The 26861-nt window shown below is 40.1% G+C and overlaps 2 protein-coding genes and 1 long non-coding RNA gene across 3 annotated transcripts in view; all 3 read right to left on the bottom strand.

Moving 5' to 3' along the window:
• Window positions 1-837, bottom strand: part of LOC101160302 (endonuclease domain-containing 1 protein-like) — a gene marked incomplete at its 3' end in the record, with an annotated part of 2319 nt that extends 1482 nt beyond the window's left edge. Inside the window, exons 1-2 of the mRNA XM_020701915.3 lie at window positions 702-837; window positions 1-91 (exon numbers count right to left, since the gene is read on the bottom strand). The exon at window positions 1-91 is cut by the window's left edge and continues 232 nt beyond it. Of these exons, the coding sequence (XP_020557574.2) occupies window positions 1-91; window positions 702-720 (110 nt within the window). The remainder of the gene's footprint in view (window positions 92-701) is intronic.
• A 5010-nt stretch (window positions 838-5847) lies between these two features.
• LOC144987000 (uncharacterized) lies at window positions 5848-10841 on the bottom strand. Its single transcript, XM_078935820.1, has 3 exons — window positions 10739-10841; window positions 8869-9164; window positions 5848-8387 (listed from the first exon to the last, which is right to left on the bottom strand). The coding sequence occupies exons 1-3, from the start codon at window positions 10755-10757 to the stop codon at window positions 6609-6611; spliced, it is 2094 nt and encodes a 697-aa protein (XP_078791946.1). The 5' UTR covers window positions 10758-10841; the 3' UTR covers window positions 5848-6608.
• Window positions 10842-24427: 13586 nt separating this feature from the next.
• Window positions 24428-26074, bottom strand: LOC144987009 (uncharacterized). Its single transcript, XR_013650854.1, has 4 exons — window positions 25941-26074; window positions 25028-25217; window positions 24819-24948; window positions 24428-24643 (listed from the first exon to the last, which is right to left on the bottom strand). It is a non-coding gene; the product is annotated as an uncharacterized LOC144987009 (long non-coding RNA).
• Window positions 26075-26861: the final 787 nt, after the last annotated feature.

The raw sequence follows: 26861 nt of genomic DNA, 5'->3' as shown, positions 1-26861 counted from the left end.
GGACAGTCGGCCAAAGTCCTCACCACCTCTGTTTCTATGGGAACCACGGGCAGAAACACCAGGAGCAGGAAGAGCAGCATCTTTTCACACTCTGCACATTTTTGACAGAGACAGAAAATAAAATCACTGCATGAATAAACTGAACAGATTCAGATACTAAACAAAAGAATTTTTTTTATTTCTGATAAAGTTTAAAACGCACTTTTTATGGAAGAAGATTATTTAGAAAACTGGCATCTTTCTGACCTTTTTAGGGACAAAAGTAGAAGCAGATCCTTCCAACCTGAAGGTGAGAATCAAACTGATGTCTTAGAAGATTTGAAGTTTAAGTTTGTTCAAAAGCTCTCAGATTAACATGAAATAAATTAATACAAATATTTTAAAGGTAATTTTACTAAAGCTTTTCTCCCTTCTGCAGGTATGAATATTTTCAAATGCAAAGTCCTCAATTTGTCATTTTTTAAACATAAATAGATGATAGATAACTTGAATTAGACTTAATTTTAATAAATAAAAATGAAATCTAAATTCAAACTTTTCAATTCCAACTATATGTGTGATCTTTGCAGATCATCTTTAAATAATTCAATCAAATCAAGTATAGGAGCTATAAGTCAGATGAGGAGGTCACATCTGATCTCTGACAGTCTGAAGGTCATGAACTCTGGCAGTCTGAAGGTCATGAACTCTGGCAGTCTTACCTCTGTGAACAAACCACATTCAGGCTGATGAGGAGGTGAACAGCCTGACTTTCATCCTTCTTCCTTGCATTCCTCTGTTCTGTGTGTAACGTTTTCACATCACAGAGGATCTTTCACACAGCGTCAGAGTAATGAAACCTCCCTGTTTGAGCATTTTCACTTCCTTCTATCAAACTTCTCAGAGTTTGTCCTGAAACGTTTCTTCTAAGAACAGACAGATTAAGAAGTCAGCGCTGATTGTGGAAGCTCAAGAAAATGTCTCACTTTAAACTGTAAGTAGATTAAAATAATTATGTCAATCAAGCAGATAGAATCCTATAACGAAGACAATTTTCCATCTAGCTTCTGATTTGTGAAACTGGAAACACAAAACTGCAAGAAAAATAAACAAATTAGAAATTAATCTTTTCTGATGCATTTTTAAAACATTAACTGTGGTGCAAAATGTCTTTGATTAGAACTAAACTGTGTACATGGGCTCAGAAAAACGTCATCCAATTATAAACAACGTTTACATGCGCCACACTTACGGTCAGAATAAATATTTTGGACATGCGCAGAACTCTCTAAAATACTACAAACGGTTGCAGCAGTAGAAATGGGGAGTTTTGTTGTGAGCAAACAGAGCTGCAGCATAGAGTGAGATGATCTTCTAAAAAAGATTTTATTATTGTTATGATTATTATTAAGGGCCTGTTCACTTATGATCTTCTAAATCTATGTGGCCAAAAGAAAGGGTTACGTGCCAAACATTTAGCCGTGGATGTCTTTAACCCTTGTGCTATCTTAGATGACCCCACCCTTCCATTGAGGTGTTCTCCCTACCATGACAAAGGTGGATAAAGGTGGAAAGATTTCATGTAATCCATGGACACCAGTGAAGATCACAAATCATTGAAGAAAAAAGGTTCAGAGCACTGTCTAGTGGGTCTGGATGACCCAACTCCCAATGTTAAAGTGCCAAGGATAGAACAAGGGTTATAACCTCTGTGCAGTCAATGCCGTGTTGTGCATCTTTGCTGCTCATAAATATGTGGGAATAGCATCAGTCTTTAATTTGTCTAGACACGACTGGAAACACAAAGTCATGTGATTGTTTACACTGTTTCTCAGTTCTGCCTGAAACGGCGTTTCTGCATTCAAAAGTCGCCTCCGCCGGCCCACACACCGTCCCCCACAGTCGCTCCAAAGCCTCATCTGGAGCGCCACTCTGTCTACGCGTGACGCAAACTCAGCGCAGTTGTGACCCACAATCGCAATAAATTGTTCATATGCAACCCGATCGGATCAACAGTTGGCATAACCCACCCATCTCGATTGGAAGGAGATTTTGAGCAGAGTGAGTCTGATGGGGGACAGAGTATTCGGAACGGAGTGTTTTCATGATGCATTTTTATTCTGATCAGTAGTTCCTTCACATTACTTTTGCCCATGAAACCGCAGCTGTGACCTGTTACATGTTCACTGGGAAATCTCTCCATCCATTTCCCAAACCTGCTCAATCTCTTTCAGGAGTCACGAGGTTGCTTATAATTGGCTATGCCACTTACTGTTGTAAGTGGGTGTGCCCCACTTATTCAGTGGAGCAAAAAAAGTCACAGATTTTGGATTTGTGTTCCCAGAACAGGCCTGACCTCCAAAAACAGGAACCAAAAGTAGCTTTGCAGATATGTTTTTAATCTTGGCTGACCCCCTTAAAAGTTCATCTTTCTCTTTTCAAAGAACAAATGCTGACATTTGCTGTTTGGGACTGATTCTCACGCCACTAAGCCCAGTGTGTGAGTGTGTGTGTGTGTGTGTGTGTGTGTGTGTGTATGTGTGTGTGTGTGTGTGTAGGTGTGTGTGTGTGTGTGTGTGGGTGGGTGGGGGGGTCAACTTCCAGAACAACCACTATCCCACTTTCCCTCCATCTTCCCTCTGGCTTACAAAAAAACAAATAAATAAGTATTTTTCTAAACTTGAAGTAGCTGAAACATTTCAAAGTTATGGCTTAAATGGGAAGATTAAGGAGTAAATTTAGTTTTTTCCATTTGCTGAAACAAAACTTTGGATTTTATGAAAGAAAAAACATCTATAAACTGATTTTGGTCCATTTTGACATTTTAACCTTGGGGTCTTTATTGTAAGAGGCAACATAGAGACTGTCCCATTGTTATGGTAAGAATGAGTTTTATCCCACAATGCATCACTGCTGCTTCACTGGCACTACTAAAAACTTTATGTTTAAAAACTTTTATATTACTTTAAAGATATTTCTTTTTTAATCTTAAAAGGGGTGATTAGGTGAAAACTCAAAGTTAAAAATATATAAATTAATTTTAAATCATATTTGGATTAAAATAAAACCTTTTTCAGTGTTGTAAAGTTTAGATCAACCTTTTGGGCTACTACATGTGCTGGTTTACGGTATCTGGACTTCATTTTGATCTCACAATAACAAGTTCAAAACAAGATTTAGGATTAAAAAGTCACCAGCTTTATAATATGCAGGGGAGTCAAATGAAGTTTGTGCCAGATTTGGGGCTGTAGGGGGGAAAGTGTTTGTCCCAAAGCCTTAAGAGTTGGATTTCATTAATCTAAAGGAATTTTCTACATTTTGCTTAAAAAAATCGTTACTCTGTGACAAAGGGGGGTGGAGTTTTGGCAGTTTACCATAAAAATAAAAATAAAACATCTTCAAAAATCCCCTCTCCCCACTCAAAGTGATGATGTCATAAGTCCAGCTCCAGAACATTCAGATCACTGAATGACGGTTTCTAATGCTTTCCATAAGAAATGACCGTAAATGTTCATGAAACTTGAACTGTAATCATGTAAAAAGCACACAACATTTGAAAACTCTGAACACTTAAAGGTGAAATACTCCCCCCTAGCTGAAAATATGTGAAAAACGGTTTTAAAGCAATTATAAACTTGCTATTCACTCCTGTGGAGCTCAAATTTGGTTATATTCTTGAAGCCATAAAATAATTTCCTAAAAATGCAAATGGATAAAAAAGCTAAAAATATCAAATTATTTAAGTAAAAATTAAAAAAATGTGCAGAAAAAAGAAAGATAATCTTAATCGTTCAATCTCAAAGAAATACAGGGACAATCATTAATTTTGGGTTTAAGGGGTGAGAAGAAGAGGAAGTTGAAAATACCACTGTGGTTTAAAACAATAAATAAAACAAATAAACATTAATAAATCAATGAAAATAAGAATATAGTTTTTTAAAATAAAAATAAATTATCATTTTTCAAACATGTCTATTGTATGATTACTTTTTTCTGTATGGGTTTTCAATGTTTCTTAAGTTAAAAAAAGGAGTGAATTTACTAATTTTCAGTTCAAATACATGAGAATGCACACCCCCCCTCCCTGTGCCTCACCTGCATTTTTCTATTTCTCACCATTTTTCGTGTCATTTTGGTGCCACTTTGTGACTCGTTTAGTTTTTTCTTATTCTCTAAAATTGCGCATTGGAAATACACCAGGTGAGGCTCGCAGCACACGTGTCTCAAGGCAGATGGCGCTGGTGATCCCAGAGAATGATACAGCTGCTAAGCAATAATAGAATTAGTGGCAGCAAGTCCAGGTATTGTTTAATATTGTTCAGTATCATTTTCTAAATGGAGGATTACATGTCTAAACTCAGGAATTTGAGGAGACACGTCTCTCAGTTGGAGCAGAACACGGACCTCATTTGTGAGTAAAATTAAGTCAATAGGAACTATTTGTGTGGTTTTATTTCTATGCTACAGTTTGATAACAGAAATAAAAATGTTGAAATGTAATTTTAATCAACACACTTTAACCGTTGGCGATCAAACGGTGAACAAAACTACTCTGTGGGATTCATTTGTTTGTAAATCTGACTGATGACATCACTTCCTCACCAGCCGTAAACCTCACCACATATTGCTGGAAATACTTCAGGAGAATCTCCATCCGGTAGGGTTACAAACGAAACACAACGCTTTTCTTTTCTGTTGATCTTCTTTCAGCAGTTTGTATTTCATCACAGAAATATCACATTTGTCAAACAAAACACCAAAACAGCATCAAGATTTAGTCTTTTATTTTCCTGGATGATAATGATTTATTGAGTATAATTTGAAAAGAAAGAAGGTTAGAACTTTTAACCATAGTCTGTTGTCAGCCCTTTTGGGGGCATGTCTCTTCTGAGGAAGACTACAACCGTCAGTCCAAAGATGAAGGTGTTAAAAACCACAACCCTCTTTTTTTAAAACATTTTATTGATTTTTCTTCTTTTTTTTTTTTTTTTACAGAAAAACGACTTCCAGCAATTTAGACAGAAGAAAAATATTGAAATCCGACTTAAAATTCTGTATTAATTATAATTGGAATACAGTATCTCTAATACAAACACTGGATGAGTAAAAACGAACAAAACATTGTTTAAGGTGGAATTCAAAGCAAAAGTATCTAAAACTTTCATGTTAGCTGAAGCTGTATGTTTGTCCTTACCACCCTTCAAACAAAGAAAACAGTCTATGAAGATCTAATCATATTACAGAAAAGGAACAAGTCTGTCAATCAAAAGTTACAGTTTTGCTATAAAATCAATATTACAAAGTAGAAAAGCAAAAGACTTGACTTTTCACTTTTTTAGTTTTGCAGTTTTACAGGATTAGAAGATCTAAGATTTTAGATGCTTAATTTAAAATGTAGCTAAAAGCAAAGCAATAAGCTAAATACAATGAAAGTCAACAAAAGCTTTCAACCATTGAAGTGAATGGATAACATAACAAAGGCTCCAACAAAGCTGGAACCTTACTTACAACCCTGAATTCAAAATGCTGAAGATCTTCTTCATTATTGACTACGTTAACCTCCACTCCACAAAGGCCCTTCCTGAGTACACATTGTTTTTCACAAGAATTTTGAAAGAATGTGAGATTGTGGATTCCCTGAGAATCCACATCCTTAACTTTTTTGGAAGAAGAAACCTCCAACTCCGTCTCTGTTCTATCCTCATTCTCTTGAGTATTTGCTACTACCACCAAGATCTGCACCATTACCATTGCAACAACACATCATCAGTAGGGTAAAACTAACCAGTCTCACGACGGTCTGATCCCAGCTCACGTTCCTTATTAGTGGGTGAACAATCCAACAAGTGGTGAACTGCTGAAACAAAAAGTTGTTTAAAGGGGAATTAAAGGCGTCTAAAGACTTTCATGTTAGCTGAACACATAAATGTGGCCTTACTCCTCCAAACAAAGAAAACTGTTCTGAAAAACGTGTCTATGCAAATTAAATCATAGAACATTTAATTCATCAATGCTGCATCACTAGCATTAAGAAAACCTTTGTTTTCATCTGTGTTCTGTCTTTAAAGCCGTTGTGTCCTAAAGTAGCAGCAACACACAAGTTTGTCAGTAAAAATTAATATGTTGCCTAGAAATCATCTTTATGAACTCAATCAAATAAACATTTTTTCCCTTTCCAATTTTTGCAATTTTCTATGATTCTAGAAAATCTAACATTATAGATGCATGATATACCATGAAGCTAAAAGCAAAGCAATGGGCTAAATACAATGAAAGCTTTCAAGTTATTGGATATCAGAACAAAGGCCCCAACAAAGCTGGAACGTTAGTTACAATCCTGAATTTGAAATGCTGAAGACCTTGTTTATAATTGGCTTTTACATTAAGAATTTGATCAGAAGGAACTCATGTTTTCCTAAAGACTTTAAAAAGCCCCCAGGTTTTCCTTATTATTCTATCTCATAGGGATTTAATCTTTCTCCACTTCCTACATTTGTCTTCTCGAAAACATCAGATACAGTCCCCTTTGAGACACAATTACATCTTTGAAGAAAGTATCAGTTGCAGAAACTATCTCCTTATCTGAACTAACAGGTACCTTTAGAATATAGGCCAAAAGCAAAGGTTTTTCAGTTGCAGCTTAAGTAATGGTTTGCTTGATTATTCAAGGCATTATAATAGTAATTATAGTAATAGTAGTAGTAAAAATCATCATCTTCAGTTGGTCTTTCTATGGTTTTCAGCTCAATGGGATGGGTTAAATTAAGTTGACTGAAGGTTGACGGTGCTTGACTGGACATGTAGGTTGCAGGTGCAAATGTTGAAAGAGAAAATGTTTCAAATGTCTGGCTGCTTGTAAAAATAAAAGATATCAGTGTTTGTATGTTTGTCCCAGAACCAGGTAAAGTTGTTGTAGAAATATTTGCAGTGGATGTTTCCTGCTTGGTTATTGTTGGAGTGCAGGATGTTTGTGGTGTAGTCAAGACAGTTGTCGTAAAAGTTGTTGAAACAGGTATTTCACTTGGAGAAGAAGTAAGCTTCTTGGTTGTTGCTGTGAGAAGTGATGTAGATGATTCACCACCACCTTCTCCGTCTGCATTCCCTGTACTAATTTCCACTGATGTCTGAGTCACAGATGGAGTAGTCCTAGTGTTTTCATTGGTTGTTGGCACAGTTTTGGATGTTTCTGGTGTAGTCAATACAGTTGTCCTAAAGGTTGTTGAAACATGTGTTTCTCTTGGGGAAGCAGTAAACTTGGGGGTCGTAGGTGTGAGAAGTGCTGTAGATGAGTCACCACCACCTTCTCCATCTGCATTCCTTGTTCTATCATCCTCTGTTGTCTGGGTCACAGATGTGGTAGACTTGGTCTTTTCATTGGCTGTTGGTACAATAATGGATGTTGTCCTAGAAGATTTTGTAACAAGTGTTTTACTTGTAGGATAAGTAAACTTGGTGTTGATAATAGGGTATCTTATTCCTCCATTACCACCACCAGAAACCCTTGTAACAACTGGTCCACCACTACCTATGGCAATAGCAATCGCCCCTGTAATACTTGCCACTATGCCACTCGAAAATCCTCCTAAAAGTCCCAAAATACTCCCAAAAATTCCTGTAATGGCTGGTCCTCCTCCTCCTCCACCACCGTTATTTCCTGGGTTCCTGCCCTTATTTTCTTCATCATTGTCATTCCGTTTCTTGGTAGTTGATTTTGTGGTGGTGGATGTGGTAGTTTGAGTTGTCTTTGTGGTTGTTGGTAGAGTGGTGGTCATTTTTGCCGTTGTTATGACAGTTGTTGGTGTTTCTGATGTCTGGTCTTTGGTGGTGGGAGGGGCAGTTGTGGTTGAGTTTTCCAGTAAGCATTCACAAGGACTTTTACTACAAAAAATTGTTCTTTTCGATATTTTTCTTTTTCTTGGTGGATTCAAATCTTCTTTGGAAGAACACTGGCTTCCAGGAAAAATCTCAATTTCAAATTTATTCTTTATGTCTGTATAAGACCCTTCAGTCAGACCGCATTTTTCAAGCTCATTGTCTCCCCAGAATGCCTTTGACAGCCAAACACCTTCTCTACTGTTATAACAGCAGAAAGCCGACCACATCCTGGAAGGGATGTTAATCTTGTTGTTGAGTTTCGTCTTACCTGGTTTTGCTCCTACAACCACAAAGGCTTCAAACCTACCATTTTCATCTTTGCAGTCTTTTTCCATGTCACATTTGATGCATCCCTCCATTGTTCTCCATTTACCCCTGTTGAAACGTTTCGACTGAGGGACAGCATTTGTCAGAGTGAATGTTGAGCGTTTAGCATTGTTGTCTGGTGCATGATTGTTTGGATATAAATGACCTCTATCGTAGCCCTGTTTATTCTTATAATCCCTGTCTTGGGCCTGTTTGGAAACTTTCAGCTGCAAAAGTCAAGACAATAAAGTTATTGATAACTCATTTACAAAGAGACTTTGATTATTTTCTAAAACAAAACTAAAACATATAGACTATTGTATTTATAAAGTCAAATACATTAATAAAGTTATAAAATTATATTCTCTCATAGCAGAAGTTTTTAATCATGCCCCCCCCCCCCCCCCCCCCCCCCCACACACACACACTGAAAGCACACCAACAGCATAAAACTATAACTTCTTGGTTGGATGAATGCTTATCTTTCTCATATTTTTGTCCTCATCAAGGTAAAAAAGAGAAAAAGTGATTTCTTTTATTTTGTGTTAAAAAAGTCAACAACAATTGTTAATGATGTTGTGGATTTGATTTGAAATGGAAAACAGACCTCAGGTTTTATGTTAAATAAAGAGTTGTATAATATTCCAAATCAAATTTTAATTTTTTTGCCTTTTTGAGAATTTATAGAAAAAGAAAAACCAAAAATACCTGACGCTCGGTTTTCCACTTTTGTTTTGGTCTTCCCTTTGCTCCTCCTGTGAAGCGGTACGCAGAAAAAAATGGAATCTTCTTTTTTGTGTCATACAGCGTCAGAAATGTTTTGCAGAGGATTTTGTAGCGGTTCGGTTTCCGGATTTTGCCCCCCACTAAGATCCGTGGGATCACTGGTGGTGTTTCATCAAGAAAGAACCCGGGACAGTCGGCCAAAGTCCTCACCACCTCTGTTTCTATGGGAACCACGGGCAGAAACACCAGGAGCAGGAAGAGCAGCATCTTTTCACACTCTGCACATTTTTGACAGAGACAGAAAAGAAAATCACTTCATAAATAAACTGAACAGATTCAGACAATAAACAAAATAAACATTTTTACTTTTACTAAAGTTTATAAAGCACTTTTATGGAGGAAGATCATATAGAAAACTGGCATCTTTCTGACCTTTTTAGGCACAAACGTGGAAGCAGATCCTTCCAACCCGAAGGTGAGAATCAACTGATGGTTTAGAACAGGGGTCGGGAACCTATGGCTCGCGAGCCATATATGGCTCTTTTGATGGTCACATGTGGCTCGCAGACAAATCTTTAATTATACTTTTTTTTTTTTCATTAGACCAGTCCTTCTCGGGCACGATGCGATGCCAGAGGCGCGCAGTAGTAGCGGTGCTTAGAGAGAGAAATCTGCGCCAGCACTTTCAGTTTACTATTATCTATTATTTCACAGAGTTTGTACCACCCGGAAACCTGTGAATTGCCGTGCCTAAAACGGCGCGCTCCCGTCTCTGAGGAAGAGCGCGCCGTTGCGGAGACGGGATGTGTGAGGAAGAAAGCAGAGGGTGGGGGTGGTGGGGACCGGCAGCAGGTGAATCGCGCAGGGATTGTAAAAACGTAAAACCCGCTGCCCGTCACTCACTGCAGCGTGTGAGTGTGTGTTTGGCTCCCCGTCTGCATGTGAGCCGTCTGTCTCACATCTAAAGAACATTCAGACCTACCATCACGTTTAACGTCTCAACGCCTGCATGAAGCTGAAACTCCCCACGTATCAACCAGACTAGACCATCAGCAAAACCACCACGAGAAATACTCATCATTTATTAGCAACAGCGTAACCATGTTATTAAAAATAATCCACAGACTTATTGTACTTTAAAAATGTTGAAATTAAATCAAATGCACACATTCACTTGTATATTTAGTTTTAAACATATTGTCGCGGACTGAGTTTAACTTGGCTGTTGGGCCGCGTTAAAAGTTCTGGAGGTCATTGAACGCATCAAGCAGAGATCTGATTGGCTCTCAGTTCTGTCGCTCAGCCTGTTAGGGAGTTTGGACCAATGGGGTTCAGCTATGGGCCGAATAAGGGAAATGGGAGAGCGGGAGGGGGGAATATAAAGTTGGGAGAAGCGCTCTCATCTCGCTGGAGAGATTCAGGAGTTGCTGAATTAATTGTACGGCGTTTGTTGTGGTCTGCAGTAACCAGAATAAAGAACCTTAAGAGAGGTTAAGTCTCCGTGCCTCAGTGTGGGAAAGGGACACTACATTATTGTATGGCTCTTTCGAAATTACATTTAAAAATATGTGGCGTTTATGGCTCTCTCGGACAAAAAGGTTCCCGACCCCTGGTTTAGAAGATTTAAAGTTTGAGTTTGTTCAAAAGCTCTCAGATTAATATAAAATAAATTAATACAAATATTTTAAAGTTTATTTCACTAAAGCTTTTCTCGCCTCTGCTGGTATGAATATTTTCAAATGCAAATTCCTAAATTTGTCATTTTTTAAGCTGATTTAACCTATAAGTCAGATGAGGAGGTCACATCTGATCTCTGACAGTCTGAAGGTCATAAACTCTGGCAGAGTCTTACCTCTGTGAACAAACCACATTCAGGCTGATGAGGAAGTGAACAGCCTGACTTTCATCCTTCTTTCTTGCATTCCTCTGTTCTGTGTATAACGTTTTCACATCACAGAGGATCTTTCACACAGCGTCAGAGTAATGAAACCTCCCTGTTTGAGCATTTTCACTTCCTTCTATCAAATTTCTCAGAGTTTGTCCTGAAACATTTCTTCTAAGAACAGACAAATTAGGAAGTCAGCGCTGATTGTGGAAGCTCGAGCAAATGTCTCACTTTAAACTGTTAGTTAATAAAAATAATTATGTCAATCAAGCAGAATCTGTCGACAATTTTCCATGTATCTAGCTTCTGATTTGTGAAACTGAACACACAAAACTGCAAGAAACAAAAACAAATTAGAAATGTGCAAAATGAAGCAGCAGGAGTTGCGTACTCTTGATCCCCTGGGATTACAATGACCGCGTCAACAGATGAAGGGTCAGAGTAAATGAAAGAACAGAAACACTAGAGATCCGGTGTTAAAGGGTTAGGAAGCTCTTCTATCCTCCACTCGTTACCTGGTCTTCTGTATAAAAGACACCTGTCCACACCCTTAAACATTCAGAATGCCACCAAGACCAAAGAGCTGTCAAAGGACACCAGGGACAAGATTGTAGACCTGAACAAAGAAATGAGCTGATGTGCAATAAACAAGCAGCTTGTGGGGGGGGTCACCTTCCAGAACAAGTACAAATCCATGACAGTTTTCACCAGGATTCCAGGAGGATGTGGGCCCCACGTCTGGAGCTGAAAGGGGGGGGTCTCCGCTATAGTGCTTTCCCTCCATCTTCCTTCTGGCTTACAAGAAAGTAAAGGGCCTTAAACATACATATAGACAAACACCAAAGCATGAATCCCGAGGGAACTTGCATATCCATCCATTGCTCCTCAAATACACAAACATTCAATAGAAATTTAAAAGGTAGTTGAGTAATAAATATTGATAAAATCATAAAATAATCACATTCACTAAAAACAGATTAAAAGAATAAAAGTATAAGATCAATACAAATAAAATAAAAGTAAGTAAAAGCGGTAAATGGCGGATACTTATATAGCGCTTTCTACCTTCTCACAAAGGCCCAAAGTGCTTTACAGTCACAGTCCCATTCACCCATGCACACACACACACATTAACACACTGATGGCAGCTCTGCTGCCGAACACTGGCACCAACCTCCCACCAGAGGCTATGTGGGGTTCAGTGTCTTGCCCAAGGACACTTCTACACATGGGCGTGCAAAGCGGGAATCAAACCTGCAATATTACGATCATGGGTCGACCGCAATACTGCTGCTCCACGGCCGCCCCGTACCACAGTGGAAAAATACAGGCATAAAACCCGGAGATTAACTTCTAGTAGCTGAATCATTTCAAAGTTATGGCTCAAATGGGAAGGTTAAGGAGTAAATTCATCTTTTTCTATTTGCTGAAACAAAACTTTGGATTATATCTGTTGAATAAAGGAGGCACCATATTCCTCGGACTGGGACTTCTACATCAGCGTCAGGACTCCGATAAGAGAGCACAGGACAAGATGAGCAGTTTCTTCTTTTTATTACAGTTCTCCGTCCTCCGAACACACAATATAAACGCGCACTCTTCCGCTCCGTGCACTCACCCCCCTCTCTCTAACGCGCTTCTTCCTCCTCTCACACACACGCGGACTCCCCAACACCCCCCCACAACACACACACCCCCACTCCAATACTGAGGCCGTCAGCGATGGCTTCATCGAGCTGCAGAGATCCTGCAAACCACCCATCAATAGATAAAACATTAATAAATCATAAATCAAACAAATGAGCTTCCAGACATTTGGAACGTTATCAATAAACATTCAGCTCACCTGTTCCACTAAGTTCAGTCGGTCTGATCTGCTGCTGGGCGGAGTTCACCTCCTGCTCTCTATGCTCACCTGCACTTTAATCTCGTAAAATTACAAGTTTTTTCTCGTAAATTTACGGTTTAAAATCTCGTAATTTGTGTTTTTTTTTGGTGGCCTTAAAACTCCGTTGCACCGAATAGTTTGAAACGTTGTGCTGATGTTAATGCTGTTGCTGCGGTTATGTCGTTGTGTTGCGGGTTGCATTTTTTCTTTTGCATGTATAGTGTGAGCCCTGTGGGTCACCGTAAAGGAGTACTTATAGAGCTGTGACGGTGTCGGATTTTGCATCACCGCGGTGATGAACCACCAGGGGGCGCGGTGTCGCCCCCCCCCTAAAAAAAAAACAAAAAAAACGAAATTCCCCGGCGGCTGCATCGGAAATAAATCAATACTATTAAAACGTACTATTCTTTATTAACAAATAACTGTAACAACTAACTAATACCTATCTAACTAATGACTTAACTATGTAGGTGTTGTAGATTGACTGTGACTGTGTCTGCGCGCTGCGTCTTGTGTAGGACTAGGAGGAAGAAGCGCGCAACACGTGTGTTGGGGGGGGGCGTGTTGATTCTTCTGCCCTCTGGCTGCATGTGAGGCTTCACCTGTGCTCTCTGGTACAGACATCTTCCCAGAATATTAGATATTGCCCAGTAATAAACAGACTGCAGACACTTTGTCACCTCTCCGGTAGCCGTGAAGCCTGACACACATGAAGAACGCGGGACAGGAGGCTCCGCCTTTGTTTATTCAGACACGTAACTTTGCTGCAAACAAAATAGTTCCCACCAAGAAAATGTAGTGATATTCATGGAAATCTAACAGAACGCGTTCATGTTTGGTGTTACAGAGTGACTGACAACAGTAATACCCCCCCCCCCCCCCCCAACACAAAATCCTCCGGCGGGCGGCCGTGTCGCGCACTCAAGAATGCACGCAGCGTGTAATGGAAATGAATACAATGGAAATGAATAATTAGAACGCAGTAAATTTGTCGTATTTCCTCGCAAGACACAAACTTTTGTAGAACTAGGACGTGTGTGTTTCTAAAATAGCGCACGTGTGCGTGTTTAAGTAGAGTGCGCACGTGCCGCGTGCTTCTCTGAGACAGTGACAGCCGTGGGCGCCCGCAGACGGGTGCGACAAGGAGAGAAGAAGAGTGATGAAAGGTTTCCCATATAGAAACCCTTTATGTCTGAACACAGGACTTGCAGAGAGAGTAAATTATCAGCAAAGATGAATGTGTTTAATGTGTTTATTGTAGTTCCAATCACGCACCATATGCAAAACTTTCAACAACAAAAAAAAAACTTTCAAAAAAAAAGTGCGGTGATGCGGTGATGACCTCATCACCGCGGTGATGCGGTTATCGTCACAGCCCTAAGTACTTATGTATCACCTTCCTCCAAGCATATGCAGCATTCATGTGGGATCAGTGAGGACCATCTCACTGACAACTAGAGTGGGACAAAAGAACAATGTACGATCGCATTATCTGAACATCATAAGTACGTGTAACTTCTATTAGTCTTACAGATACTTTACAATACAGTTACCACCCCACAGCAATGGTATATTCCATTTTCATGATTTCCCTTGAGGTGTTTTCTTGTATGGGCCTCCAGGGAACTGCAAGACACATCTGCCCTCCTCTTAAGATGCAGCTGCTCCTCTCTACAACCCTCCATGTACCAGACCACCCAAAAACCTGCAGCACACATACAGGTCAAGGCCCCCGTACTGATGCAGATGTGATTTAACAGTCAGTTCTGCTAAACTTATTGAAAGCGTTTGCTGACTCACGGGATCCTGGCTAACTAGAAATACTGAAAAGCACAGTCTGCTTAGACCTCCTGTCTGACCTCTGAGGAGTTTTCCCTTCTTCTTCCAACCACCCCCCTGTTAGTTCCAGTTATAACGTGAAGTGGAACTGGAACGAACATCCATAAGCAAGTTCTGAGAGTAAATAGTACATTTATGCACAGGTTTCTGTGAGGAAAAACCTACTATGTTGTTTCTCTGGATGAATGACTGACAGGATGAAACAAGACAGATAAAGAACAAATAAAACAAGATAAAAACATAGAAATCTGACTTTTAACAAAGTTGAAGTAAAACACTTAGTTATTTCAGGCTTTATGTTTAAAACAAATGGTAAACCGGTGTGTTTAAATGAATTTAACATCTAGGAAACTTATAAGAAACAGCAAAATCATAAATAGTCAGATTTATTGTATATCACAACATAAAGTTTTACAGGCAAAGAAAATAAAAAATGAGGATCAATCAAGATCTTTTTACTTACAGTTTCAGCTTGGACTGTTTTTATTTCTTTAATGTTAAGAAATAAAAACTTCAATCTGGTTTGTGTTTTCTTACAACCCCCTGACCCTAGGGGGTCAATTTCTTTGAGAAAGAGGAAACATTTAAACTTAAAGGAATGTTTGAAAAATGAAAATGAATAAATCATTAAATGAGAGTTTAAGGTTTATATAAATCTCACACTTTTGTCTATGAAATATATTCTTCAAAAGCAAACTAAAAAGTTGTCGCACTAATAAAGAAGTCATTAAAAAGCAAAAAAGAAGGTGAGATGTGAAATAAAAGGTTTAATTAAAGTTTATTAGACAAAAATTTCAAAGTATTAATTGTTTATTAAAAAATGCTTTAAAGTAATTTAGAATCAACTTGCTGGTTTGCAGGTGAACAGACTAAAAATTCAGTTACTTTAATTTTTTACTCTTTTTTTTTAACATATGTTCTTTGCTGCCTCAAGTGGCCAATCCCTAAAATTGCAACCCTGAAAAAGTCATGTTTTACAAACCGAGAATGGAAATACTAGTTTGAAATACAAACACTAAATTTATGATTTTTCTGCATTTTGATGAAACAAAATACCTATATTTTACACTAAGGATTCTGCTGGAGGTTTCTTAAGGTCACAGGGACAGAGAAACTTTATGAGCATTTACTGTATTTCTTCTTTAACATTAAAAATGGTTATTCTGTGCAAACTCAAAGATGACAATGTATAAACTCTTATAATGAATTTTAAAAATATATTTCTATTTAACAAAAACACATTCTCTAAAATAGCGCATTGGAAATACACTAGGTGAGGCCCGCAGTACACGTGTCTCAAGGCAGAGGGCGCTGGTGATCCCAGAGAATGATCCTGCTGCTAAAGAATAACAGAATTAGTTGCAGCAACTCAAGTGCAGCCGTCCGGTTCTTCTTTAAAGTTGTTTTGCATCATTTTTTAAATGGAGAATTACGTGTCTAAACTCAGGAATTTGAGGAGACACGTCTCTCAGATGGAGCAGAACACGGACCTCATTTATACGTTAGTCAATAGGAACTATTTGTGTGGTTTTATATCTATGCTACAGATTGAAAAAGGAAGATACATGTTGAAATGTTATTTTAATCAACACACTTTAACTGTTGCCAATAAAACAGTGAATAAACTGCTCTGTGGGATTCATTTGTTTGTAAATCTGGCTGATGACATCACTTCCTCACCAGCCGTGAACCTCACCACACATCACTGAAAAGACTTCAGGAGAATCTCCATCTGGTAAGGTTACAAATGAAACACAACCCTTTTCTCTTCTTTCATCACAGAAATATCACATTTGTCAAACAAAACACCAAAACAGCATCAAGATTTAGTCTTATTTTCCTGGACGATAATGTTTTATTGAAGAAGGAAGGTTAGAATTTTTAACCATAACCTGTTGTCAACCCCTTTTGGTGACGTGTCTCTTCTGAGGAGGACTACAACCATCAGTCCAAAGATGAAGGTATTAAAAACCACAAACCTTGTTTTTAAAACATTTTGTTCATTTTTTTTTACAGAAAAACGACTTCCAACAATTAAGACAGAAGAAAAATATCGAAATCAGACTTGTAATTCTGTATTAATTATGATAGGAATACAGTATCTCTAATACATCCATTGGATAGATAAAAATGAACAAAACGTTGTTTGAGGTGGAATTCAAAGCAAAAGCATCTAAAACTTTCATGTTAGCTGATGCTGTATTTGTGTCCTTACCCCCTCCAAACAAAAAAAAAAACAGTTCTGACAAACATTTCTGTCAAAATCATTTCATATAATATGAGAAACAATCTGTCAATGAAAAGTTACAATTTTGCTGTAAAATCAATATTACAAAGTAAAAGCAAACGACTTTACTTTTCTAGTTTTGCGGTTTTGAAGGATTCTAGAAGATCTAAGATTTTAGATGCTTGATATAAAATGTAGCTTAAAGCAAAGCAACAAGCTAAATACAATGAAAGCCAACAAAGCTTTCAACCATTGAAGTGAATGGATAACAGAACAAAGGCTCCAATAATGGTGGAACGTTAGTTACAACCCTGAATTCAAAATGCTGAAGACCTTCTTTATTATTGACTACGGTAACCTCCATTCCACAATGGAGCCATTTCTGAATTCACATCGTTTTTTCACAAGAATCTTTAAAGAATGTGAGATTGTGGCTTCCCTGACAACCCACATTCTCAACTTTTTTGGAAGAAGAAACCTCTGTCTCTGTTCTATCCTCATTCTCTTGAATGAGGAATGAAAAAACAGTGCTGTTTCTTGGTAGTCGATTTAGTGGTGGATGTGGCAGTTTGAGTTGTCTTTTGGTTCCTGGTAGAGTGGTGGTCATTTTTGGCATTTTCATGACAGTTGTTGGTGTTTCTGATGTTTTGTCTTTGGTGGTGGGAGGGGCAGTTGTGTTGAATCTTCCTTGACTAATTTACATTCTTTTTCACAATGTTTCTTTTTGGAGGGATCCATGTAACCCTTGTGCTATCCTAGGCACTTTAACATTGGGAGTTGGGTCATCTAGACCCACTAGACAGTGCTCTGAACCTTTTTTCTTCAACGATTTGTGATCTTCACTGGTGTCCATGGATTACATGAAATCTTTCCACCTTTATCCACCTTTGTCATGGTAGGGAGAACACGTCAATGTAAGAGTGGGGTCATTCAAGATAGCACATGGGATAATTTTGACACAGTGTGGTGTTTCTTCTGTTCTGTTTCCTGACTGTCTCTGTGTTTTGCAGGTCAGCTGTCGCTCCTCCTGGATGGCCCCTCCCTTTCCTGCCTGGTCTTCTCTGTGGAGGAGTGCACAGCTGCCTGCACTTTGCAATCTTGCTTATTTAAGTTGATGCTACTCAGTCCTCAGTGTCGGTGCGTCCCTGTTAAGTCAGTGGTTTTCCTACTCAGCCGACACTGAGGTCTGTTTTGTCCTTTGGCCTTTTTCTGAGCTTAGTTGTTCCCTTTTTTTGCCTTTTGCAGTTTTCCCTCTCTTGAGGAGTTTTTTGTGTTTTTGTGATCCCACATTGTGGCGCTTTCTGTTAGCATTAAATCGCCCCAAAGCGCATTCCTGAGTCTCAGCCTGATTTCTATCTGCACTTGGGTTTCCGTCCCTCCAGCCGTGACATTACGCACCGACCATGTCAAACCCAGCAGATTTCGTTCAGGCTTGTGACGTTCCACTGCCTCCAGCAGATGGTGACAGTGGGTCTGATGGAGTACTTGCCTCTTTGGCTCAGGACTTGCGTGGCTGTATGGCGGGTATGTTGGAGCTTCATAACCGTTTAAGACATTTAGAGAGACCTACTCCTATGCCCCGACAGATGCGACTGGGACCACCTGAGCCGTATGGTGGAGATGCTGACGACTGTCAGGCATTTCTTGCTTCTTGTCAGCTACAGTTTGACTTCAACCCCTGCGAGTTTCCAAAGTTGCTTACGCATTGAGTTTTTTGACTGGCAGAGCGAAGCGATGGGGTTTGGCTGAGTGGTCTCGGGGGGCACACCACTGTCACACTTTTAGAGCTTTCTCTGCCCAGCTACTAACTGTTTTTAACCCATCCACTCCCCATCGGGCAGCTGCCTCCCAACTGCTCCGGCTCTCACAGGGATCTCGATCTGTTTCCGATTACGCTGTGGAGTTCAGGACTCTCGCTGCCAGTACTCGCTGGCCAGAAGACGCCCTAGTGGATGTGTTTTGTAAGGGTTTATCTGGCTTCCTGAAGGATGAACTTGCAGCAAGGGAGCTTCCAGAGGACTTGGAGGAGTTGATCGACTTAGCCACTCGGATCGATCGACGGATGAGGGAGAGACTCCAGGAACGTTCCAGCACCACCCGTGGAGCAGGTCTTCCTCCAGCACCCATGGGCCCTGTTCCTGCTCATCTCTCCAGTGTCAACCCTTCTCCTGTCTCCATCCCGTCTTCTGAACCCATGCAACTGGGTGCAGGCCGACTCTCGCCAGCTGAAAGGCAAAGACGCATGAGAGATGGTCTGCGTCTCTACTGCGGGCAGTCCGGTCATTTCATCCGAAGCTGTTCATCAAACACCAGGGCTCGCCAGTGAGAAGGCAACTGGTGAGCCGCGTCTCCGCCTCCTTTTCGCCCTCTCGACCTCCTACAAGCCTCCTGGTGTCACATGATCAGCTAAAAGGTGAGTTTAACGCTCTTATTGACTCTGGCTCAGATGGAGATCTGATCTCTCAAGAAGTGGTGGACAGACTCAGGATTCCCACTCACACCTTAAGTACGGCGCTACATATTAACGCAATCAATGGCTCTTTGATCCACAAAGTGACTGCTCGTACTGTACCTGTGAAAGTGACGGTATCCGGTAATCACAATGAACTTATGTCCTTTTTTGTGGTTGAGTCCATGAGACCTCCAGTCATCTTAGGTTATCCATGGCTGTGCAGACATAAGCCCCATATTGACTGGGTCTCAGGTAGAGTCTTAACCTGGAGTTCCTTTTGCTTGATGAACTGTCTAAATGCTGCCACTACAGGCTCCTCAGCCCTGAGTACCCCTTGTCCCGAGTCACCTAACCTCAGCAAGGTACCCTCTGTTTATCACGACATGGGTGAGGTGTTTTGTAAGACTCGAGCAAAGGCTCTGCCTCCCCATCGACCATATGACTGTTCTATAGATCTTCTCCCAGGTACTCAACCACCCAGGGGACATCTCTACCCACTTAGTTCCCCTGAACGTGAAGCCATGGAGCAGTATCTTCATGAGAGCCTTCAAGCTGGCATCATACGGCCTTCTTCCTCCCCAGCAGGAGCAGGATTTTTCTTTTTCGGGAAACGCGATGGTGGATTGCGCCCCTGCATCGACTACAGGGGGTTAAACAATATCACTGTCCGTAATACTTACCCTCTCCCTCTGCTTCATTCTGCCTTTGACCTGTTGAAAGGTGGTGGTTGTTGTAATGCTGGTGCAGCTGAGTCCTTAGATGGAGGTGGTTGTGGTGCTGGTGCTGCCGGATCCAAGTCTTTGACCGGTGGTGGTGGTGGAGGTAGTTGTTGTTGCCGTTGTGCTGTGGTTCCTGGGACACTGGCTCGGTCCTTCCTTACTGCCTTTTCAGGGCCTTGGCCTCTTTGCCCCAGAGCGTGGAGGAGGTTCTTCACTAACTCTCTTGCTCCACCTCTGTTCAGGTGAGGGCCTCTTCCCATGAATAGGTCCTTTCGTTTCCAGAATGTATTGAAGTTCTCAATGTAATGGAATCCTCTGGAAGCACACTCTCTGGAGAGCCAATTGTTCAGCTGAAACAGACGGCTGAACTTGAGTGACACCCCATCGATGTTAGCAAGAGGTCCACTGATGAATGGTTCCACCTCTACTTTGTCAATCTCTTCAGATAACTTGATTAAGTCTTTTTTCAAACGTTCAGATTGTTCTTTTTTGATATCGACAGCACCTACATGGATGATTATTCGTTTGACTCCTTGGTACAAGACTTTATATAAGAGTCCTGTAATCACTGGAACAGTAGAACTTGGGCAACATAAAGTTTGCATTCTTCTGTGGCTGACTCCACTGATAGCGCCATCTCCAAGCAGCAGCGTATCTCTGACCTTGACGTTTGGCACAGATTTTCTTTCTGCCTGTGATTTGTTGCCAACATTATGACTCCTATTCTGTGGTCCAATTTCACTTTGTTCTTTAACATCACATTGTGTTAGGGTTAAAAATCTGTTTGTGAGCTTTATTTCGGATGTTCTGTCATCTTTATGCTTTGGCTTGACACAGAGTTCCTCCGCACAAAGTTTCGGAAAGGACACAACATCACTCAGGTCTATGTCACTGTTATTCTTTTCATTTGTAGTAAGAGTGGCCTTCTTACCACCCGATGTTACTGGAAGGGTCTTGTGAAGTCCATTTTCAGTTTCCAAAGTAAATATCCGTGTTTGTAGCTCTTTTATTTCTTGTTGGTAGATCCGACAGCGTTCACAGTGGGAGTTTGTTTTTCTTCCTCTTCCGGACATGTCGCTGGCTTGTCAGACGTAAAAATATTGATTTGTATAGGTGGAAGTCAGAAAAAAGGATGACCAGTCTGATATTCCAGGAGTTGTGGATGAGGTAAAATAATAAAAAATGATTTATTAAATGATTAAAAAGCAAATAAAGGAGGAAGCGGCAGGAGCAGGGGAAAAAGCGTCTGCACTCTTTTGCAGGGGGAGGAGCTACTGATCAGAATAAAAATGCATCATGTAAACACTCCGTTCTCTGCCCCATCAGACTCACTCTGCTCAAAATCTCCTTCCAATCGAGATGGGTGGGTTATGCCAACTGTTGATCCGATCGGGTTGCATATGAACAATTTATTGCGATTGTGGGTCACAACTGCGCTGAGTTTGCGTCACGCGTAGACAGAGTGGCGCTCCAGATGAGGCTTTGGAGCGACTGTGCGGGACGGTGTGTGGGCCGGTGGAGGCGACTTTTGAATGCAGAAACGCTGTTTCCGGCAGAACTGAGAAACAGTGTAAACAATCACATGACTTTGTGTTTCCACTCGTGTCTAGACAAATTAAAGACTGATGCTATTCCCACATATTTATGAGCAGCAAAGATGCACAACACGGCATTGACCGCACAGAGGTTATAACCCTTGTTCTATCCTAGGCACTTTAACATTGGGAGTTGGGTCACCAAAGTACATCTCTGACATGTTAGTGCCATATGAACCATCTCGTACTCTGAGGACCTCAGGGGCCGGCCTCCTGTTGATTCCCAGAGTCAGAACTAAACAAGGGGAATCAGCGTTTCAATATTCTGCAGCTAAAATCTGGAACAGCCTCCCTGAAGTCGTAAGACAGGCCTCTTCTGTGTTCATGTTCAAATCTAGACTTAAAACATTTCTGTTTAGCCGTGTATATGACTGAAAGGTCCTATCTGCACTTTTCTTTCATTTCCTTCCTTTATTTTTAAATCAATTTTCAAATTTTTTCTTTTCTTTTAAAGTAAATTTTACGTTGATTATCTCTATGATGTATTGTGATTTTAATGCATTTTTCTGTTTTGTGAAGCACCTTGAATTACTTTGTGTACGAATTGTGCTATACAGATAAACTTGCCTTGCCTTGCCTTGCCTTGCCTATTCACATTACTATTGCCTAAGAAACCGCAGCTGTGACCTGTTACATGTTCACTGGGAAATCTCTCCATCCATTTCCCAAACCTGCTCAATCTCTTTCAGGAGTCACGAGGTTGCTTATAATTGGCTATGCCACTTACTGTTGTAAGTGGGTGTGCCCCACTTATTCAGTGGAGCAAAAAAAGTCACAGATTTTGGATTTGTGTTCCCAGAACAGGCCTGACCTCCAAAAACAGGAACCAAAAGTAGCTTTGCAGATATGTTTTTAATCTTGGCTGACCCCCTTAAAAGTTCATCTTTCTCTTTTCAAAGAACAAATGCTGACATTTCCTGTTTGGGACTGATTCTCACGCCAATAAGCCCAGTGTGTGTGTGTGTGTGTGTGGGTGTGTGTGTGTGTGTGTGGGTGTGTGTGTGTGAGAGAGAGCATGTGTTATGAGGTGCCGTGTAGGACATTATTCAGAATTAGCATTCACATACACATGTGAAATCTCTCACACACACTAGTGAAATGCTTGTATACATACAACTGAAAATGTATTCATTCACATACACATGTGAAATCTCTCACATACACATGTGAAATCTCTCACATACACATGTGAAATCTCTCACATACACATGTGAAATGCTCTCACACACACTACTGAAAATGCTCTCACACACACTACTGAAATCCTCTCACACACACTACTGAAATCCTCTCACACACACTACTGAAATCCTCTCACACACACTACTGAAATCCTCTCACACACACTACTGAAATCCTCTCACACACACTACTGAAATCCTCTCACACACACTACTGAAATCCTCTCACACACACTACTGAAATCCTCTCACACACACTACTGAAATCCTCTCACATACACATGTGAAAATCCTCTCACATACACATGTGAAAATGCTCTCACACACACTATCCAAAATCCTCTCACATACACATGTGAAAATTTCAATAAAAACGGAAGGCATTTCAGTAGAAACAACGTTTTTTTTTTTTTACTTTATTTTTAGAAACGAAGTTGCTCGACTGAAGGCATTTCAGTGGAAATGAACCTGTGTCCGAATTCCTGCCCTGATCCCTAACTACTAAAACCCTATATAGTGCAGAACTATATAGTTCTATATAGTTCTCTGAATTTAAAAGCAATTCAGACACCCGTGCTCAGTACTTTTTTCTTTTGGGTGTTGTTCATAACGCGCTTGACACGGAAACAAAGTGGCGCATTACCGCCACCACCTGGTCTGGAGGCGAACTACTCCTATTTAACGCGGAGAATGACACTTATTTGTCAGAGTAAAAACATAATAAATATGAACATTTTACAGAGACTATTTATGAATCTGCTGTGTTCTGATCATGGAAAACGTGACTGATTTATAAATAATTAAATTACAAACACTTTGGTGTTGATTTAATGTATTTGTTCATAAATAAACCCCCAAGTTATTTTTTCATGCCAATATTTATTTTGTTTTTGTGCCACTGAACGATTAACGGGCTCTTGCAAGGAGGCATTTTTTTCTGTAGTTTTCTTACACCTTACTGAAAATGGCTTTGAAAATGAATCTGTCCGTGTTCCTGGCAATAATTCAACCGTTTTTCGTGAGATCAAACTGAAAACGAGCAGATATGCAGCATCACAGGACGGCAAGGAGAAGCAAACATCTCAGAAGATTTCCTCTGGATGCCCTGACCAGACAGAATAACTTGTTAGTTAAACTTAAAGCTTTTTTTTTAGTTAAACCTAAACTTTAACTTAAACTTTGTTACTAATCATGCTCAAGGTTACACAGTCTGCTGGGTAAGAGTTTAACATTCTTTTTCAAGTGAGTTGTGTAGTCCAATTACATGAAACACTTGTGAGTTCAAAGTTTAGAATTTTTTATTAAGAGTCAAACCATATCACTTGTTTTAAACAAAAACAAAACAAAAACTTTCATTTTTAAAAGTTTAAATGAAAATCCAAAAACCCAGCCAAATAAAAACCACGAGATTTTCCAGAATTAATAAATACTTCATAATCTAAAATGTAAGACATCAAAATAAATAGAAACATTAAAAAAATGTGATTTAATTTCCTCAATGAAATAATTAATGTTGCATTTTCCAGGGTCTTCCACGTCTCTACTGCTTTACCAACACAAAGGTGTCTGTCCTGGCCCTTTACGCTGACGGTCAGTCCGACACAAGACTGGATTTTCGGTTGACCCGCAGGACCATCGAGCATCTGGGTCGATGGTCCTGAAGCATCAGCTTCGGGTTCCTCACACTCTGGGGGGTCACAGGAGACTGACGTCCTGGTTTTTCTTTTCTGGCTGGCATGTGGCACATCTTACAGTGTGGTAGCCAGAGTCTTTGACATGACACGGTCCACCGTGAGCGATGTTGTCCACAGGACGGCAGACCGCATCCTCCAGCTGATGAGCAGGGTCACCCAGCTTCCCAGTGGGAATGAACTACCATAAGTCGCCTCTGGATTTTAGCAGCTCGCTTGGTCTTTCTCCTTCCAAAGGGTCACAAGGAGCATTGATGGCTGCCACATAAGAATAAAGGCCCTAAAAGAAAATGCAGCTTGTTATTTTAACAGGAAGCTTTTTTATTCCATTAAAATGCATGCTGTATGTGACTCTAATGCCAAATTTATAGATATTTTTGTTGAGAATCCAGGATCAATCCATGATTCACAGGTTCTACGTAAAAGCCCAATTTATGTAAATCAAACAAACCCACCTGAAGGATCCTTTTGGGTGATGGTGGGTATCCCTGCATTGCACATCCCATCATGCTGCTGACACCCTACAGGGAACCCATGAGGAATGCCATTGAGGCAGTTACAACCAGAACCACTCCAGAACACGCTCTGTTGTGAAGAGAGCATTTGGCATGATAAAGATGAGGAGGAGAGCAATATTTCTGGGGGCACTGGAAGTAAAACCAACCTTTGCAATGAAAATCATTGCCTGCAGCTCAATTCTGCACATTCTGTGCATCAGCAAAGGCGACTGCTTAGCCACAGATGTTGAGCCACAGCAGGACAACACCAGGAACATGCAGGACGAGCAGAGTCACGTCTGTCTGCAAGGACAAATCTTTGCTTTCCTTTCAGCTCCAACTGTGACACACATGACTCTAGAAGACCAGGATTATTGTTAACATGTATAAAAATAAATATTAACATATAAAACGAAATTCTAAATATGTACATCTGATATTTATATGAAAATCCTTTTAAGATTGTTAAAAATAGCTCAGATTTAAATAATACATGTAAATTATTCATTTTTGTTCATACATTTATTAAACACATTGGAAAAACAATGGCTGCATTACATTTTAGAACAATAATTTCAACTCAAGTAAACTTAACAGACTCTCCTGTCGCTGTTCCTCCCTTCTAGCCCTTTCCCCCTCTCTCTTCTGGGTCTTTAACATAAACCTTTAACCCAGTACGACAACGATTAACCGTTTATTAAAATGAAGTCAAATCTGATCATGTGTCTCTACCCATCTGGCACGAGCTAGCTTGAAAACAAACAGGCTATCTTTCTCCATCCGCAAATGGATCGGATTTTCCTCATCCTCGTCTGTCCCTACATATATGAACACATTTAAAACATGTGTTAATAACTTGTGACTACGGTTAGAAGTCACTGCTTTTTGATGTAATATCTAGCGTTTGTTTTTAGCCTTCGGCGCTAATTCGCGTTAGCGTTAGCTTTAGCATTACTGAAATTGATGAGCTTCAAAACAATCTAGGTTGTTGATTGAGGAATATAACATATTAAACACATCATCCTAAGTATTTACAAATATATTTTACAACAGATACTGGATATTTTTTAATATACTTACACGTTTCGGTGGTTTTCCTTGCGCAACCGGCTGCCATTTTCGAATGATTCAGACGAATGATTATCTCGCGATAATCAGCCAACTTCCGTTTCTACTGAAATGCCTTCCGTTTCTGTCGAAAATTTCAGTAGTGTGTGTGAGAGCATTTTGGCTAGTGTATGTGAGAGCATTTTCACATGTGTATGTGAGAGGATTTTCACATGTGTATGTGAGAGGATTTTCACATGTGTATGTGAGAGGATTTCAGTAGTGTGTGTGAGAGGATTTCAGTAGTGTGTGTGAGAGGATTTCAGTAGTGTGTGTGAGAGGATTTCAGTAGTGTGTGTGAGAGGATTTCAGTAGTGTGTGTGAGAGGATTTCAGTAGTGTGTGTGAGAGCATTTTCAGTAGTGTGTGTGAGAGCATTTCACATGTGTATGTGAGAGCATTTTCAGTAGTGTGTGTGAGAGCATTTCACATGTGTATGTGAGAGATTTCACATGTGTATGTGAGAGATTTCACATGTGTATGTGAATGAATACATTTTCAGTTGTATGTATACAAGCATTTCACTAGTGTGTGTGAGAGATTTCACATGTGTATGTGAATGCTAATTCTGAATAATGTCCTACACGGCACCTCATAATGTGTTTCTGCATTCCCATTCTTCATGAACTGGTTAATGTCGTCTAGTGGGACCAAAAAGGAAAAGGCCACTAATGGTCAACCATGTGAGGCATCAGGTGTGAATGAGAGATCTAAATTCTGTGAATATTTGTGGTTTAGCACCACCTTTGTGTTTTACGCAGACAAAGGGTCAACCAAGCGATATCTTGTTGTGGTTTTTCAGTTCTTCTTGCATCTCTCACTCTAGCTAGATGCACAGTATTGGTTCTTTACAAAAAAGACAACTGGTGTAGACAAGTAGTAAAGTTGTTGCTTT

The sequence above is a fragment of the Oryzias latipes genome, chromosome 18 (genome assembly GCF_053564925.1).
Source record: "Oryzias latipes strain Hd-rR chromosome 18, Olatipes_Hd-rR_3.1".
NCBI lineage: Eukaryota > Metazoa > Chordata > Actinopteri > Beloniformes > Adrianichthyidae > Oryzias > Oryzias latipes.
The sequence above is the reverse complement of the archived record's forward strand: the minus strand, read 5'-3'. Positions and strand labels throughout refer to the sequence as shown.

Bases quoted from the DNA above. Each gene is read 5' to 3' on its own strand.
- LOC144987000 (XM_078935820.1), bottom strand. The intron at 8,388-8,868 runs GTATTTTTGGTT...TGACTTTTGCAG, and splicing joins AGTGGAAAACCGAGCGTCAG to CTGAAAGTTTCCAAACAGGC.